We start from the raw sequence: 15,888 nt of genomic DNA on the forward strand, positions 1-15,888 counted from the left end.
TTGAAATTTTTTTGAGATCATAAAATCAGCTCGACTCGGCTTGAACTCAATTTCGAACTGAGTCAAATCAAGCTTTTTCGGGTCAAGTTGAGCGAGCTAACCAAGCTAACTAGTTCGTGTACAGCCCTAGTTATATATAGGGTTATATATGTTGCTTTAATATTTGTAGCTCAGAATGACATGCGCAAGTATAAATTTGTTACAACATGTTTTCAAAATAGGTATTTATAATTAAACTGCATATAAAAGTATTTTCATTTTTTTGGCAAAATGGAATAAAAGAAAGTTATTAAATTTAGCCCAAAAGGGTAAAATCAAGCCCTTATTTTAAAATGAGCAGTAATCTCCTTCTTGTACGTGGAAAGGTGTAATTAAAAGCTGAAAATTTATGAAATGAGGAACATACAACTCTCGTCAGAATTGAGGAATTACAATTTAATGGCTGTCCAGTAAACACGTCTTTTCAATAATGAGTTATGGCCGATGTTTTTGCCAATCTGCGTGAGCAATCGCTGTTTCTAACACTGAATGAATCCATGCCTCGAGAATCTATTTTACAGGACCATCTTAGCGTTTCAATCACCATGCCCAAAGAGAGACGGTTGATAAGCAGAATATACAAATTGTCCAGGTATCTTCCAATCTGCAAGATATTTTCTTAGAAGAATGCCCATCCGCAATGGTTCTCAACTGATCAATGGTTTGGATTAGTGAGATGTGGGCTCCAATTGCCAGAACTGAGAAAGCGTGTATACTTTGAAAGAAATACGGACCACTTATCATATATAATTGGCCTTTGAGAGAGGAGAGGGCCCAAAGAAAGTTAATACATACAGAGAGGCACTCCATTCCCATACGTTGAACAAATAAACCCTTATTCTCGCTTCCCACAATCAGCATACCGATTGAACGTTGCTTCCCCTGCTCATAAAAACCCAACCCCCTTTTTCCGTCCCTTTTTTTTTTTTTTTTGGCTTTTGTTTTTCTTTTTTCCCTCTTTTTTTTCTCCGTGATGAGGTGAGGTCTGTCTCTACCCCACGTGTTATTTCATTTTTCTTATTCTCCATTTGCAGATTTGTTTTGTTTTGTTTTGTTTGTTTGTTTTTTTTTTTTTTTTTTCAATATATATTTCTTACATGTCTATGCAAAGATTTTATCTCCTTGATTTTGTCTTTTTGTAAAAAAATACAAATAAATTCTAGGGCGAGGGAGCTGCCGCTGGAACTCATCTGATTCCGCTGAAGAAGAAGTAAAAATGTCGAGGCCCCAGGTTACGATCACCCTGGGGCGTAGCGGTCAGGTAACTCTACTTACTTAATCTTGAAGTTTGACGGGTTTTACCTACTCTTACGTGCACGTGTACATGTGTTTTATGGCTTTCTTTCCGTCTCGCTTTTTTTTTTTTAGATTTCATTTTTTCAAGGTCATATAGAAAAAAAGAGTTTTGTCATTTTTTTTTATTCTTTTATAACCTGCTCTCTTATCATTTTGATCTTCTGTGTTTGCCATTCCAACCATAGTAACTTTTTTTTTTCCAGGGCAGATAATGTCATTTTTCGACTCCTTTTTATGCTTTTGTTGGATTGATGGAATTTTCAACTTCTAGTGTACTTTTGGGGACACTGCATTAGATTGTTACATTTCTTTATATCGCCTAATTATGTTGGTTATCACCACTATGCACTATTCACAGCAACTTTGATCGGTACTTATTATCAGTTTTCTTTTTTATTGACAATGATAAGTTTCATTAATAAAGGAAGCAAGAACAAAACCAATCTGGAAAAGATCAATGAAGATTAAAAAAATAAATATCCAAGGGAATAAGCAAGAGTGACCTCTGGTCACTGCAAGAGTTACCCCTGACAAAAATGATTTGTAAAAAACCCTTGGAATCCACAGGAACGCACAAAAGCACCTCACCAAAGTAGCAAAACCCAAAACAAGATCATCCTCTTGAATCTAACATTAGACTCTCCTAATTGTTTAGAAGGTCCCCTCTGGATGTATCATGGTAGGGAAACACCAAATCCCACTCACCAATCATCTAATGGATGCAACTTTTTATGGATTGTATTTAGAATACTTTGTTAACTTTTTGATTTAGTCAACCTATGTAATACAAGGTGTCCCGTATCGGTATCGGTTGGCGTAACGGCGATACCGGCGCGTAACGGTGCAAATTTTTTTTTTTACCAAAAAAAATGAAAAAATATGGATTAAATCCGAAATATTCTAAGCATTCCAAATATGCATTCATTTATAAATTGGAACATGTTTATGGTGGTGTAACGGTCCACCCTTTGGTGAGAAGTTGTATCGGACTGTCTGATTAATTTTTGCACCAAATAACTTGAATTTGACTACAAAATTCATATATTTAATTTTCTAAATATCTAATTTATATACTTAACAACTTGATATCATTTCTCCCAATAGTTCTTTAAAAAAATAAAATTAAATTCAGGTAGATGGCGTTGCCAATTTGGGGCTGACTTGGAGGACCAATCTATGCTCCAAATCAGCCCCAAATTCATGCAATTTATTTTCATTATCCCACTTATGAATTGGCGGACATTTATTGGATAGTGAATCATGAAAAAAATCAAAAGGCCCTATTTTAAAAAATAAAAGTCCACAAATTAACAATTAAAACTATTCAAACAACTTGATTTTGGTATTGTGAGTTAGCAATTGCAGTTCATAATTTAATTGCTAAATTTTAAGTTAATATATGTCTTGTGTACAATTTTTTAAGGCTCGAATTAGGCGGGACTCGGATTGTGAAGTGTAGCACACATGTCAAAGTTTTTTGGGCCCCACCCGTGATGAATGTTTTATATCCACACCGTCCATCCATTTTGCCAAAAAATTTTAGGGCATGAGCCCAAAAAATGAGGCACATCCAAAGCTCAGGTGAATTGCACCATAAGAAACAACAATAATTAAACGTTTACCATTAAAAATTTATTGGGGGCTACAAAAGTTTTAGATCAAGCTGACATGTGTGTTTTCCCTTCATCCACGTTAGTGTGACCCAATTAATAGGTTAGATTGAAAATAAACATTATAGTGGACCTTAAGTAATTTTTAATGGTGAGCATTCTATAACCACTGTTTCCTATGGTGTGGTCCACATGAGATTTGGATATTACTAATTTTTTGGATCCAAACCTAAAATGACGTGGCAAAATGGATGGACGGCATGGATAAAATATATAAATCATGTGGGGCCCACTCGGGTCCGATTAGATTGGATGGAAAATAAACGTTACCGTGGGCCCTACGAATTGTTTAACGGTAAAAATCATTATCTCCGCTGCTATTTTTGGTGTGGTCCAGATGATCTTTGGATATAATTCCTTTTTTGGGGAGTGCTCTAAAATGATCTTTGAAAATAGATGAACGGTGTAGATGTAATAAATACATCACTGTGGAGCCCATAACTTTGATCTACTTTGAACCGTTCGTACAACTCGGAGCTCGAGGAGTGTCAGTGCTCGTCTTAGCGTGACACGTACCTACAGCAGCTAGCTGGTCCGTGGTATACCTGCAAAAAAAAAAAAAAAAGGGAGAGAGGGAAACCGAAAAGAAAAAAGAGGGAAAGAAGAGAAGAAAAGAGAGAGAGAGAGAGAGAGAGAGAGAGAGAGAGAGAGAGAGAGAACGGGAAGAAGGCCAAGGCCGCGGCCGCAGCCGCAGCAAGGCCGTAGCCGCAGCTGCCCGAGAAGAAGAAGAAGAGGAAGAAGAAGAAGAAGAAGAAAGAGAAGAAGAAGAAGAAAAGAAAGGAAAAAAAGGCAAGTTTTTTTTTTTTTTTTTTTGTTTTGTTTTTTTTTTAAAGGCCCGTAACGACCGTTACGTATCGGCCGATACGGCCGTATCGTAACAGATACGAGACACCCTGATGTAATATACTATTAGATAGAGCTTGATTGTAATCCACGTAGGTAATAGTTTATTACATTGTACCTATGGGAGTTTTGTGTTCTCATTACTGGTCCCCAACCCGGATAAAGGAGGGTGTGTCAGGTTGGTGGCTAGCATCAAACTTATGCCATAACTTTCATCATGAATTTGAACAATATGACATTCCAAACTCATGCTAGGGAATTCCTTGTAAGCAATACATTGCATGTGAACCCCGTTATAATGAGAAACGGGCAAGGGTTGGCTAGGGTGTCCTCTAGAAGTGACGTGTTGCAACAATGCCTGGTTGGTGTGAGAAGTAGGCAACAGTTCTTGAGCCATTTTGGATGTGCATATAAAGTAGGTAGTTTAGGTGTATAGGTCATCTTGCCACATGGAATATAGGGACATGATAGGTAGGAGTATGGAGTTAGTAGATATGATGAATGAAGAGAGTTAACATAGCTTGCGTTCAAGAGACCAAGTGGAAAGGGGTTAAAACAATCGAAATTGATGGATATAGACTTTGGTTTATAGGAAAGGACAATAATAGAAATGGGGTTGGGTTAGTGTTAGGTAAAGATTAAAAGATAAAGTTGTAGATGTTAGGAGAGTAAGGGTAGGATTTTATTGACAAAACTTGTGTTAAGAGAGGATTCCTCGCCCCACTCTCCATTCAATGCCATCCTTTCAAAATGTAGAAACCCTCAATGGATTGAGGAGGCCTTCATTGAGTTTGGGATATAGGTGGTGTGTCATTTGGCAATCGGGATGGTGACTATGTCGCCCTCTTTTAGTTTATTGAGGCAAGAGGTGCCCCGATGGCTTAGGAGATTAAAAAAACTCACAAATCTCCTAGAGGCCGGAGAGAGATCGTCAGCCTAGAATCTTTGATCAACTATGAAGCTTGCTCTAGTTCCATAAGTACGAGGAAGGGAAGAGGGCGAAAGCAGGTTCCTCAATGAAGATCCTTTCCTGGAATGTTCACAGCCCTAGGAGTATGCTTAAAAGAGCTCTCACAATTATATTTATCGTTGCTTTAAGGCTTAGAGCATTGCTTTGCAAGAGTCTAAGATCTAGTCAGTTAGTCGTGCATTGATGGACTCCATTTAGGGATCCTCTCATAAAGACGGTGTCCTTGGATGCCTAGGCTCTGCCGGGGGTATTTTGGTGGCCTAAGACTCTAGGTCCTAGGTCAAAGAGGATGTTCTCATCGGAGACTTCTCCGTTTATGTGGTTTTCAAATATCCGTCCTCTGACTTCAAATGAATCTTTTTGGCTATCTATGGTCCCTATTTAATTGTTGTAAGCAAGGTATTTGGTATCGGTAATGGTAATGGTGGCCATAACGGTCACCACCTTTACAGATACGGGGGCGTAACGACTAATGCTCGTTATGACCCCCATAATGGTTGATTTTTTTTTTTTTAAATTTTATTTTTGCTTGAAAAATTCTGAAAAAATATTTAGAAAATACAAAATAATGTAAATATTCCAAATATGTATTCATTTTTTGTTTTGAATATGTTTATGGTAGCGTAACGGTTCACTTTTTGGAGAGAGCATTGTATCTGGTTATCTAGTGAATTTATGAACATGGTTATGTGTTTCTAATATTTACACATCACAATCAATCATTAGAATTAGAAATCGGATAAAAAGAATAGATACCATTTTTATTTTTGTTTTTGAAAAATGGCCCTCGGAGCTTTTATTCACCCAAATCGCTTCAATTTATAGATTTAATTTTAAAAACTATATTAAGAATGGTCTATATCTACTGTAGAATGTTCTAGGAAAGTTTTTGGAATAAGAAAGGTGAAAAAAATGAGGAGAAAAATGGATTCAAATAGAAAAAAAGTAGTTTTTTCGACTGCTACAGGGGTAACGATTATTATGCCCCATAACGGTCGATATGGTCTTAAAAAACCAACTGCTCTGTTTCACCCCCATATCGCGTAACGGTTACAACTGTTACCTATACATATTGGCCTTTACGGCCGTATTGTAATGGATATAGAACACCTTGGTGTTCACAACCCCAAGTGTAGGGTTGTGATGTAGTAATAATCTTGGTGAGACCGAGTTCGAATCCACAAGGACTAATCTTGTGCGTATTCTGAAAACAACTAGAAGAAGAACTAGAAAAAGACGAAAACCTAAATTTGGAATATTTGAGAGTAATTGTGAGAGAATGAAAAACTAAAGAAATTCAAAGGTGGGAAACTAGGGTTTCCAAGGATCCACTTGTAGAGATCAGGGAGATCTATGCTTGATTCAAGTCACACAATTGGAATCGGAGTCCCATCCTATCCAATTGGAAGATATTTCAATAAAATCAAATCTGAACTTCCTTTGACCTAATTCTCGATGGATGAGAGGTGTGAGAACTGGAAGTGATTCCGTCACAAAACCATGCCCATGAGACAAGGCAAACAATAGGATTTACGAATCCCAAAACCAATCTGAGAGATTTGTGAGAGTTAGGGAGGATTCCATTATCCGACCATGCCCAAGGGACGATGGTGAACAACAAGATTCCCGAAATTCACAATCTCAATACATGAAAAGAACATACTCACAGCTATCGCAGATCCATTGTAATTTGAGTCACAACAAGCCATTAAAAACTGAAAGTATTCCTTATAATCAAACTAAAATCAAGGAGAGTTCAATATAAACATGAATCAAAGCAATAGAAACATCTCATCACGCTACAGGCTTCACCTCTTAGCCCTAGCTAAGAGGTTTAGCCAACAATAGACATGATTAAACTAGAATCTCTTAATAAAAGCATAAAAACAGCTAAGGAAAGGAAGAAAAAACTCTTGGCGACGGCTTATCCACGTGTTTGCTCCACTCCTCAAATCCTAGATGATGCCTAGGGATGCCCTAGGGACCTCTATTTATAGTTTAAGGTCTTACACTTTCGCACCGAGTGGAAATTTCTAGAAACCGTCTCAAATTTACGCAGTCCGCGCAAAAATTGCGTAACGTTCCGGTCATGGGACGTCCTTGACAGGTCGTGGGACACCCTCGACTGGTCGAGTAGGACGAAAATTTAGTTGTTTTACTCCCTGGAGTTCGAGTTGAGGAAGCTCGACCGGTCGAGCTTTGATTGGTCGAGTGGTGTCCAGGACTGGTCGTGCGTAGCCTGGACTGGTCGAGTAGAGGCCAGGACTGGTCGAGGATTACACAATTTTACTTTAAAACTCCGATTTTGTTCATTCTTAACTTGATTTTCTTGGATCTTCAGTATGTGCATTCTTCATTCTTGGTTTCATCAGATCCAATCTTGGCTTTGGTGATTCTTGAGTGTAAAATCCATGCTTTTAACATCCTTTTCAATCCAAGGTCTTGAATTCATCTTGCAACACAAACATGATTAAAATAGGACATTAAACATTATCATGTTCATAAAACTAGGTAATAGATGGGGTCCAATATGCAACATTTGACCCTCAACACTTGGCTATAAGGTGCTTGCTTTGAGAACACCTGATGCGATTAGGAATAGATGGTCACTGCTCTCGTGTCTCAGAGGTTAATTTTAATGTGATTTGTTTTTCTTTTGAGAAGTTGAATGACGACCATCTTACAAAAGCATGAGGTTCTTCCCTGAGTGGGTTTTCAGAAATGATCCCATCGACCTTTTGCTCCAAGACGTTAAGTTTACCTAGTTGAATGGTCAATCCCCCTCATTCTCTCTCGCCTGACTGGATGGACTTCTTTCCAATGGTTTTGCAGCGAGGCTTGCCTCGACCTACCTCTGTCGAGGAGAGCTGGGGCTTAAGCCCATTCCATTTGAGTTATCGTGGTTCAAAATTGAAGGTTTTGCTTTGATGGTCGATAGCTGATGGACTTTTCTATCCATTGCAAGTCTTCCTAGCTTTGTCCACTACTAGAACTTGAAGTTAATAAAAATAAGTTGGCCCTTTGGAGAAAGGAGTCCATGGACAACATTGAGGTTGATGTTAATAATTCTCTTGTAGCCATCCAGTCCCTTAATACTAAAGAGGAGGAGATAGGCCAACTCTCAGATGAGAAAGTTGTGCGGGAGGTCTCTACACTGTCCACTCTTGTAAAATTAAGTAAGAAAAAGTTAAATGGAGGTAGAGGTCCTATGTCCTCTGGCTCAAGGAAGGAGACAAGAATACTCGATTCTTCCATTGTATAGCTAGTGTTAGGGCTTGTTGTAACAAGATAAGTTCTATGTACTCGATTCTTCCATTGCATAGCTAGTGCTAGGGCTTGTTATAACAAGGTAAGTTCTATCTCTATCAATGATTCTAGTGTAGAGAACAAGCAACAAGTTTGCGATCACACTGTCTTCTTCTTCTCCAACCTGTCTCCTTAGAAGGTTGGACCCGTCGTAAACTAGACTTCCTCGATTTTCCTAAGATCTTTGCCAAGGAGTCAACGACCCTTGAATCCTTCTTCTCTGAAGAGGAAATCAAGGTGTTTGCTTTCTCCCTCAGTAGAGACAGAGCTTCGGTCTGAACGAGTTTTTCCCAACCTTCTTTTAGGTTTTTTGGGACTTAATCAAGTCAAACTTAATTGTTTTCTTCTCTGATTTCTTCTCTAACAATCAACTTCCTTGCTCTATTGGTGTTCATTCATCGCCTTCATCCCACGAATTGAGGGGGCCTCCCATCTGAAGGATTTTCTACCCATAAGCTTACTAGCGGGTCCCTACAAAATCCTCGCTAAAGTTTTGGCTTCCTGACTCCATCCTGCTCTCTTCAGGGTAGTTTTTGAAGCTTAAGGTGCATTCATGGCCCATAGCCAAATCCTTAATTGTGCACACATCGCCCATGAATGCATCTGACTCTTGCCATTGGTCTGGGAGGAGAGTAGTCTGTAAGCTTGATCTTGGGAAAGTTTTTTTACCACATTAATCGGGCCGTCTCTGGCTTGGGTTGAGTGGGCGCAACTAGATTAACGCTTGTATCTCCTTTGCCACATTCTCTGTTTTGGTTAATGTCTCCCTCAAGGGCTTCTTCCTCTCTTTCACGGGATTGAGGCAGGGTGACCTGTTTTCCCTCCCTTCTTCTTGTCATCGCCACTGAAGGCCTCAATAGGATGTTAAGAAAAGGTGAGTCAGTTGACCTCTTTAATGGGTTCAAGATGGCAAACTCTGGCCACTCTATGAGTCATATTTAGTTTGCCAATGACACCATTCTCTTTTGCAAGGCTAAGGAGGATTCAGTTGAGAACCTTCAGAAATTATCTGTTGCTTCAAGGTGGTCTCAGGCCTTAAAGTCAATCTCTCTAAAAGTGAGATACTGGGCATTAATACGGACTCCCTTGTTTTTTCTCACGCAACGGATACTTTCAATTGTAAGGCTAGCTTCTTTCCCTCGTCCTATCTCAGTCTCCTGCTTTGTATTGGTAAGATTGCTAAACACTTGTGGGCGTGGTCATTAAAGGCATGGATAGGAAGTTGGCCCATTAGAAGTGCCACACCCGCTCCCTAAGTGGTCGTCTAACCCTCATTAAAGCATCCCTTTCTAACCTCTCCTCATACTTCTTATCCCTCTTTCGCCATCCTAAGTTTATCCTATCTAGGTAGATAAGTCGAGGGGAGATTTTCTTTGAGAACTTCCCTCAAATTCTTGCAAGTTTCACCTCTTGAGCTGGGTCAAGGTCTGCAAGCCATACTCAAAAGGGGGAGGTAGTATCCGGGACTTTGCTTTGGTTAATTTTGCCCTTCTTAGCAAATGGATCCGGCACTTCAGTTAGGAGGCTGGGACTTGGTGGAGAGAAATTATTGCTAGTAAATATGGCTCATCCAAAGGGGGTTGGTGTATCAATCCGGTTTCCCTTTATAGAGCCTCATGTGTTTGGAAGGCGATAGCTATTTTGATACCAAAAGTGTAGGAAGTGTTCTCTTTATCTCTCAGCAATGGATCCCAGATCTTTTTCTAGATAGACCGTTGGATTTGTCTAGGCCCTCTTCGAGTTCTTTCCCTCTTTGGCTCGTATAGTGGTGGACCAATCCATTTCTATTGCTAGTTGTTTCTCTAACTTGGGCTCTGGAATTTGGTGCCTCCCTTATAGAAGGAACCTGTCGGATTTAAAGCTGGAGGAATTCCTTCGCATTAAACGCTCCCTTGGTCTTTGATATCTTTGGCAATTTCTTGATGGGTTCCCTGTCCAAGATTCTCAGTGCCGCCTCCTCAGCCCCTAAGCGGAAGGCCCTCACCATTGATAATTTGCGTAAGCATGGTCTGGTTTTGCTTAATGTCTGCCTATTGCCTATTGTGCATGGGCAATGAGGAGTCCATTGACCACCTTTTCGTGCATTGTTCATTCACCCGAGGGGTTTGGTTTGCCTTTCTTTCTCTATCTTCAATCTCAATTTGGTGGATCTGTTCTTCGCTTGGCATGGCAGAAGTGCTAACAAGGACCTCGCTGCGATTTGACACCTATTGATTATGGCCATTCTTTGGGGGCCTTTGGAGAGAGAAGCAATCATAGCTTCAGGAATGCCTCCTCTTTTATTGCAACCGTGGCAGCTTCAATCTCCTGGGATATTTCGGATTGGTCTGCTAGCATCTCTTTGCCAGATTGTAGTATTATTTCTTGTATCTTCAAGCTCTAATGTTTTTGCTTGTTATTTTTAGTTTTTTTTTCTTAGTAATTTTTTATTCTTTTCCTTTCTTCTCGGTGTAGTTTTTGTTTTCTCTCATGTTGTCTTTGTTTTCTTTTTGTGCCTTTGGTGTTATTAATAAATTTATCAATTTTCAAAAAAATAAGTTTTTAGTGCATCCATGTTACAGGTAGGGTTAAAGTATAGAATCAAGAGACAATTTTGGGAGGATATGGATGGACTAGTGCAAGGAATTTTGTACTGAGGGAGGATATTTAGGAGGAGACTTAAATGGACATGCAGGAAAAGAAAGTAGAGGATATGAGAGCATATGTGAAGGATATGGTTTTGGGTGAAATGAGATGGGACTACTATCCTTGATTTCGCTATGGTATGCAATCTAGCTCTAGCAAACACATACTTTAAAAAGAGAGATGAACATTTAGTAACTTTCAAAAGTGGATCCTATACCAGCCAAATAGATTTCTTTCTACTTAGGAAAACATAACAATCAACATGTAAGGATTACAAGGTTATACGAGGAGAGAGTTTGTCTGCATAACATAGTTTAAGGGCTATGGATCTTTTTATTAAGAGATGGAAGAAGGGGAGTGAAATGAATAGGTGTCCAAAAACTAGGTGGTGGAATTGTCTCACATGTGCGCCCATACGCACTCGGTTTGAGAAAAATGGCCCATAATGGCCGTTATGGGCCCACGATGGGCCGATATGTGCTCGTACTGGCATATCGGCCCATCGTGGGCCAATACGGGCCGTAATGGACTGATATAGGCCCATAGTGGGCTGATATGGGGCCGATACTTTTTATACAAAAAAAATTTCAACCGTTACAGGGCTTATCTTCCACTTCACGTGCGAACAGTTTTTGCTCATAAACAGGTTATCCAAATAAATACTATTTTGAGCACTTTTTTGTAACCCTTAATAGTAGTTTTATCCAAATAGCTGGACCCAAAGAAAAATTAGAATCCAGCTAAGAACAAGCAGGACTCTGCTTTATTTTTGCACCATTAAAAAAATGTTTACTATGGTGGTGACTCTTTATGTGACAGTTGTACGTCAATCTGGACCATCCAGATTGATGAATCAACTATGGATGGACTATGGATGGTGAGCGACTTGGTTTCAACTGTACAACGGCAGCCCAGACCATCCAAATTGCTGATTCAACTGTGAATGGTGGGCCAATTGGTTTCAACCGTACACATGGTGTAGCTGTTCGGCAATCCAGATCATCCACATTGCAGGTTTAACTATTGATGGTGGGCAACTTTCAACCGTACAGATGGCATAGTTGTACAACAATCCAGACCGTCGACATCACTGGTTCAACTGTGCATGTCTACTTAGTTTTTAACTGTACACATGGCATAGTTTTAGAAGAATTCTCACTGTCCAAATTGCTGACTCAGTTGTGGATGGGTTGCCACTTGGTTTCAACTATATGCATGACTTGTATGGCAATCCAGATCTAAGGCCTAAACTCCAATGGTTTTATTTTGAAGTATATGAAAGATTCAAAATATGAGCCTTTTGAATATTGGCATTGATGCATGTATCAGACCCTCCCTTGGGATATGGAAACATATTGGTATAGCATGAGAAATATTGCATGTATCAGGGGTTGTATCACTGTTTGAGGGAAACATTGGAAATGATGGAACATTTTAACGGAATTTTAGAATACGTTGAAAGAGACATGATTGCATAGAATTCAAAAAATCAAAAAAACCAAGTATGGATAACAAGTTTCCTTTGTACACGATCCTAAACTATTTGTTGTCTTATGCAATTATATCCAAAATGAGTTCATATAATTCATAAATCATACAATACAAGTACAAAAACAGATTCCCCCAAATAAATTTAAGAGAATGGATTTTTGTGGTTTTTTGTTTCTGCAATTTCTTTTCTTCGAATCTCCAGTAAGGGAATGTATTTCAGCGTATCGCCAATACATGTCGCAATGTATTGCAGGTATTGACGATACGGGGGAATTTTATGAAGGGTTTTTGGCAAAATATCGCAATGAATTGATATATTGCAATGTATTGGCGATACATTGTGATTTTTTTTTTTGGTGATACAAGGGAATTTAATAACTCTCCTGTATATTGTATCGACAACATGCGGTATTGATAGTATCGGCCAATATACTGTTTTAAATCACTGGTTGTAAGATCCTTCTAAGTGCTGGTGTGCTGCTTTGCATCGAATCCCCACTTCAGACTATGTCCTTCCCACTTCCTACCTATTTATACTTGCTTACATTTTGGAGCAGATGCTTCCCTGCTCCCAAACCCGAATTTGTTGCCAATTTGCTTCATGTTTCGTGCAACTATAATCTGAGTTTTTTTTTTTTTTCCTTCTATGTCGCTTGTTTGTTGGGTAACGAGTAATTCAAGAATCGATTTTTGTTTTTAATTTAGAAAAATAGGGAATTTTGTTACTTCGCTCACCATTTGAATTTTGTTTCTTCTCACCGCCTTCTTCCAATGCCCTAGAGATCTAATAATGATACCTTTATATTCTTTCAAACTAGAGGCCATGAAGCCATTTGTCGTTTCTTCTTTCTTAGTCTCTCCTCATTGTTCGTAAACCATCTTTGTTTGCTTTCAATAGGACCAACGAGTAGCAACAAAACCAAGATCCCAAAGAAGTTGTTTTTCTTTTGTTTTTTTTTTTTTTGATTATTTATTATTATTATTATTATTTGTTTTTTTTTTTTGTTTAGTAAGAAAAAGAATGAAATAGAGATGTTATTTTGATCATTTTTGAGCTGAGGGGAACGATGTACCATGTGAAGGCAGAACTTAAATCTCAAGGGTTTGATGGTGGTAGGGACAATTATGCTGCTCCATCCATGTGACACGGTCTCCGAACTGGATCTTGGAATGGGTCGAGGCAAATCAGCTAGAACCATGAAGGTTGTCCTTTGTGGTAATATCAGAGACTTGGTGTTGAGGCTAAACATCTTGTTTATCACCTCTCCAAGTATTGTTGACCCTAGGGTATTGAACTCGCTTCAGCATGAATTCTATATTTTATGCTGCTGTTCTGGTCCAGGGAATAATTTCTATAGGACAGCTCTATCTGTCTCTTGTTTTCCTCTTTTGAGTACTAACAAATGTTATTCTAAAAAGAAAACAAAAGAGAGAAGAAAAGGGCTGTTCCTCTAGAAGGGCTCCAAACTTCCAATCTATGCTGGCATCACCAAATTGACCTGTAACAATTTGAACAGATAACTACAAGCTGACCACGCCACCGTGCAGTGAGTGAGAAGATGGTTAACCTGACTCCTGGACTAAATTGATAATTAAATTATATCTTGTTCTGTTGTATATAGTATTATATAGTTATTATTGCATGTCTGTTTATGTACATGTTATATATACAGTTTATTCAAAAGCTTGCTGTTTAAGGCAATAACTACATAGTTTGTTGGTTTGTCTGGTTTTTTGAGCCAGATGCTGGACCACTATTTTGTGTCTAAGTTGTATGGGTTGGCATGACCACAATTTTGTGTCTAGGTTGCATAGGTTGGCATTTATTAACAATTTCCTTCCTCATTATATCCTCAGAAAAGTTTGTCCTTAATTTCTTCTTTAAAAAAAATAAAAAATCCTCAATATCTAGTGGGATACTAATATCTGGGTATTAACTGCGCCATTAAACAAAAAGTGGGTGTTCACTGCATGTAGTAACATGTCTTTGTTTCTCTCAATTGAATTGAAGAGTTAACACTTGGCTAGTGTGTTTGACTCTCTGAGCTTGGTTTTGGATGACAAATCTCTTCCCTAGAATCACCTTTTCTTATACCGTTTTCAGGTTGTAAAGAGAGCAGATACCATATCAGATGGCAGTCATTCTGATTACGTACCATCAGGAAGTAAGCGACCCGTAAGAGAGAGATTGGGGGGGAGCAATGTTGACACTCGTCATTTGTATGGTGGCCGGTCCAAAAGAAAACGGTATGCATTCTTTCTGTAACTTTTTTCACTCTCCACTTGGTGATGCCCATGACTCCAGTTTCTAAAATATTAGGGAAAATGATTTGAATACCTTTTAAATGAATCGTATGATTCAAATCCCCATTTATGATCCAAATTATACTTGTTTAGATTTGATTTTTTAATGTTATTAAATTGGTGGGGGCTTTAAGAATCTTTTAGAAAAGTTCAATTGCTTTTTTTTTTTTGTCAATTCTTTCTAATAAGAGACTAACGCTGGATTTCCTCTTTGACCTTAATTGTGGAGCTTTTTCTTATAATTTCTTGCGTCTTAACTAGTCAAGACACCAAATTAATCTATGACTCATCTGGAATGCTCTCATGAACTGATGCAGTTATGTCAGCCTATATTTATCGTGGTGATGGGGGTTTATTGTTTGACGTCAACTTAAAGGCCTATACATCATGTCATGCATCTTGAATTCAAAGTTTGCTTTTTTATTTTTTGTGTTTTGTGAAATTATGCAATTTTAAACTCAATAGGTTTATTTGATTATTCATATGATCATGAAAAACTTATTATATGTTTTTAGAAGGCCTCATCAGGAATTTGTAGTAATGACTTTAAAGCATGATGGCTTTTATGCTCTGAGGGGAACATTACCTAAAAGTCATCAAGTTTGTGGCCATACTTATCTGTTAATTACGTAATATATCTAAATGAGACTTTAAAATAATGATTTGGCACAATTTTGAAAATCATTTATTTTTTTGATTCCCAGAGTTTAGACCTCTAATAATCTCCTTCTATTTAATCATTACACTTTCGTAGTGACTTTATTAAAACCTTCGAAGTAATGAAATGACAAATTTTATCTTAATTTTTATTGAAATAATGTCAAAAAAATGTTTTTTTATTTTACTAACATATTCTACAACTATCTACAATATATTATGTGGAATGATAAAATAATAAATATTTGATCATTAGCCTATTTTTTAAGATTTTATGAATATTATTTGAAATTTTCTATATTTTATGAAAGGATTATAAAAATTCTAGGATCTTATCATTTGAGATTTACGATCGTATCATTTGAAGATTACTATTTCAATCCTGTTGCGAATTGTGATTTTATGATCCCATTTGACTTTAAAACCATTGGTTCATACGCTTGGGTTGTATCCATATATATAGAGCTATGTGCATGGTTTTATTTAATGCACTAACTTTTTAAGTAAAAGAGATCAATTATCGAATAGAATAATGAAATAATTTATACATTGCATATCTCTATTTAAATAAATACTTGAAAATTGTATTTTAAGTAACAAACAGTTTTCAAAAACATAAAAGTGGCCTAATTGTAGATCAGCCTTAACCTATCAACACACACACACACACACATAGTGAAATGCTCA

General features: G+C 37.9%; 1 protein-coding gene across 3 annotated transcripts in view; it reads left to right on the top strand.

Moving 5' to 3' along the window:
• Positions 1-826: 826 nt before the first annotated feature.
• Positions 827-15,888, top strand: part of LOC131255430 (uncharacterized) — a 72,360-nt gene continuing 57,298 nt past the window's right edge. The window contains exons 1-3 of one of the 3 annotated variants that reach the window (XM_058256137.1): positions 827-1,022; positions 1,203-1,300; positions 14,345-14,487. In XM_058256137.1, the coding sequence (XP_058112120.1) occupies positions 1,256-1,300; positions 14,345-14,487 (188 nt within the window). In that variant the 5' untranslated portion in view covers positions 827-1,022; positions 1,203-1,255. The remainder of the gene's footprint in view (positions 1,023-1,202; positions 1,301-14,344; positions 14,488-15,888) is intronic. The other 2 variants (XM_058256136.1, XM_058256138.1) reach the window with 2 other exon arrangements.

Source organism: Magnolia sinica, chromosome 9, assembly GCF_029962835.1.
Source record: "Magnolia sinica isolate HGM2019 chromosome 9, MsV1, whole genome shotgun sequence".
NCBI lineage: Eukaryota > Viridiplantae > Streptophyta > Magnoliopsida > Magnoliales > Magnoliaceae > Magnolia > Magnolia sinica.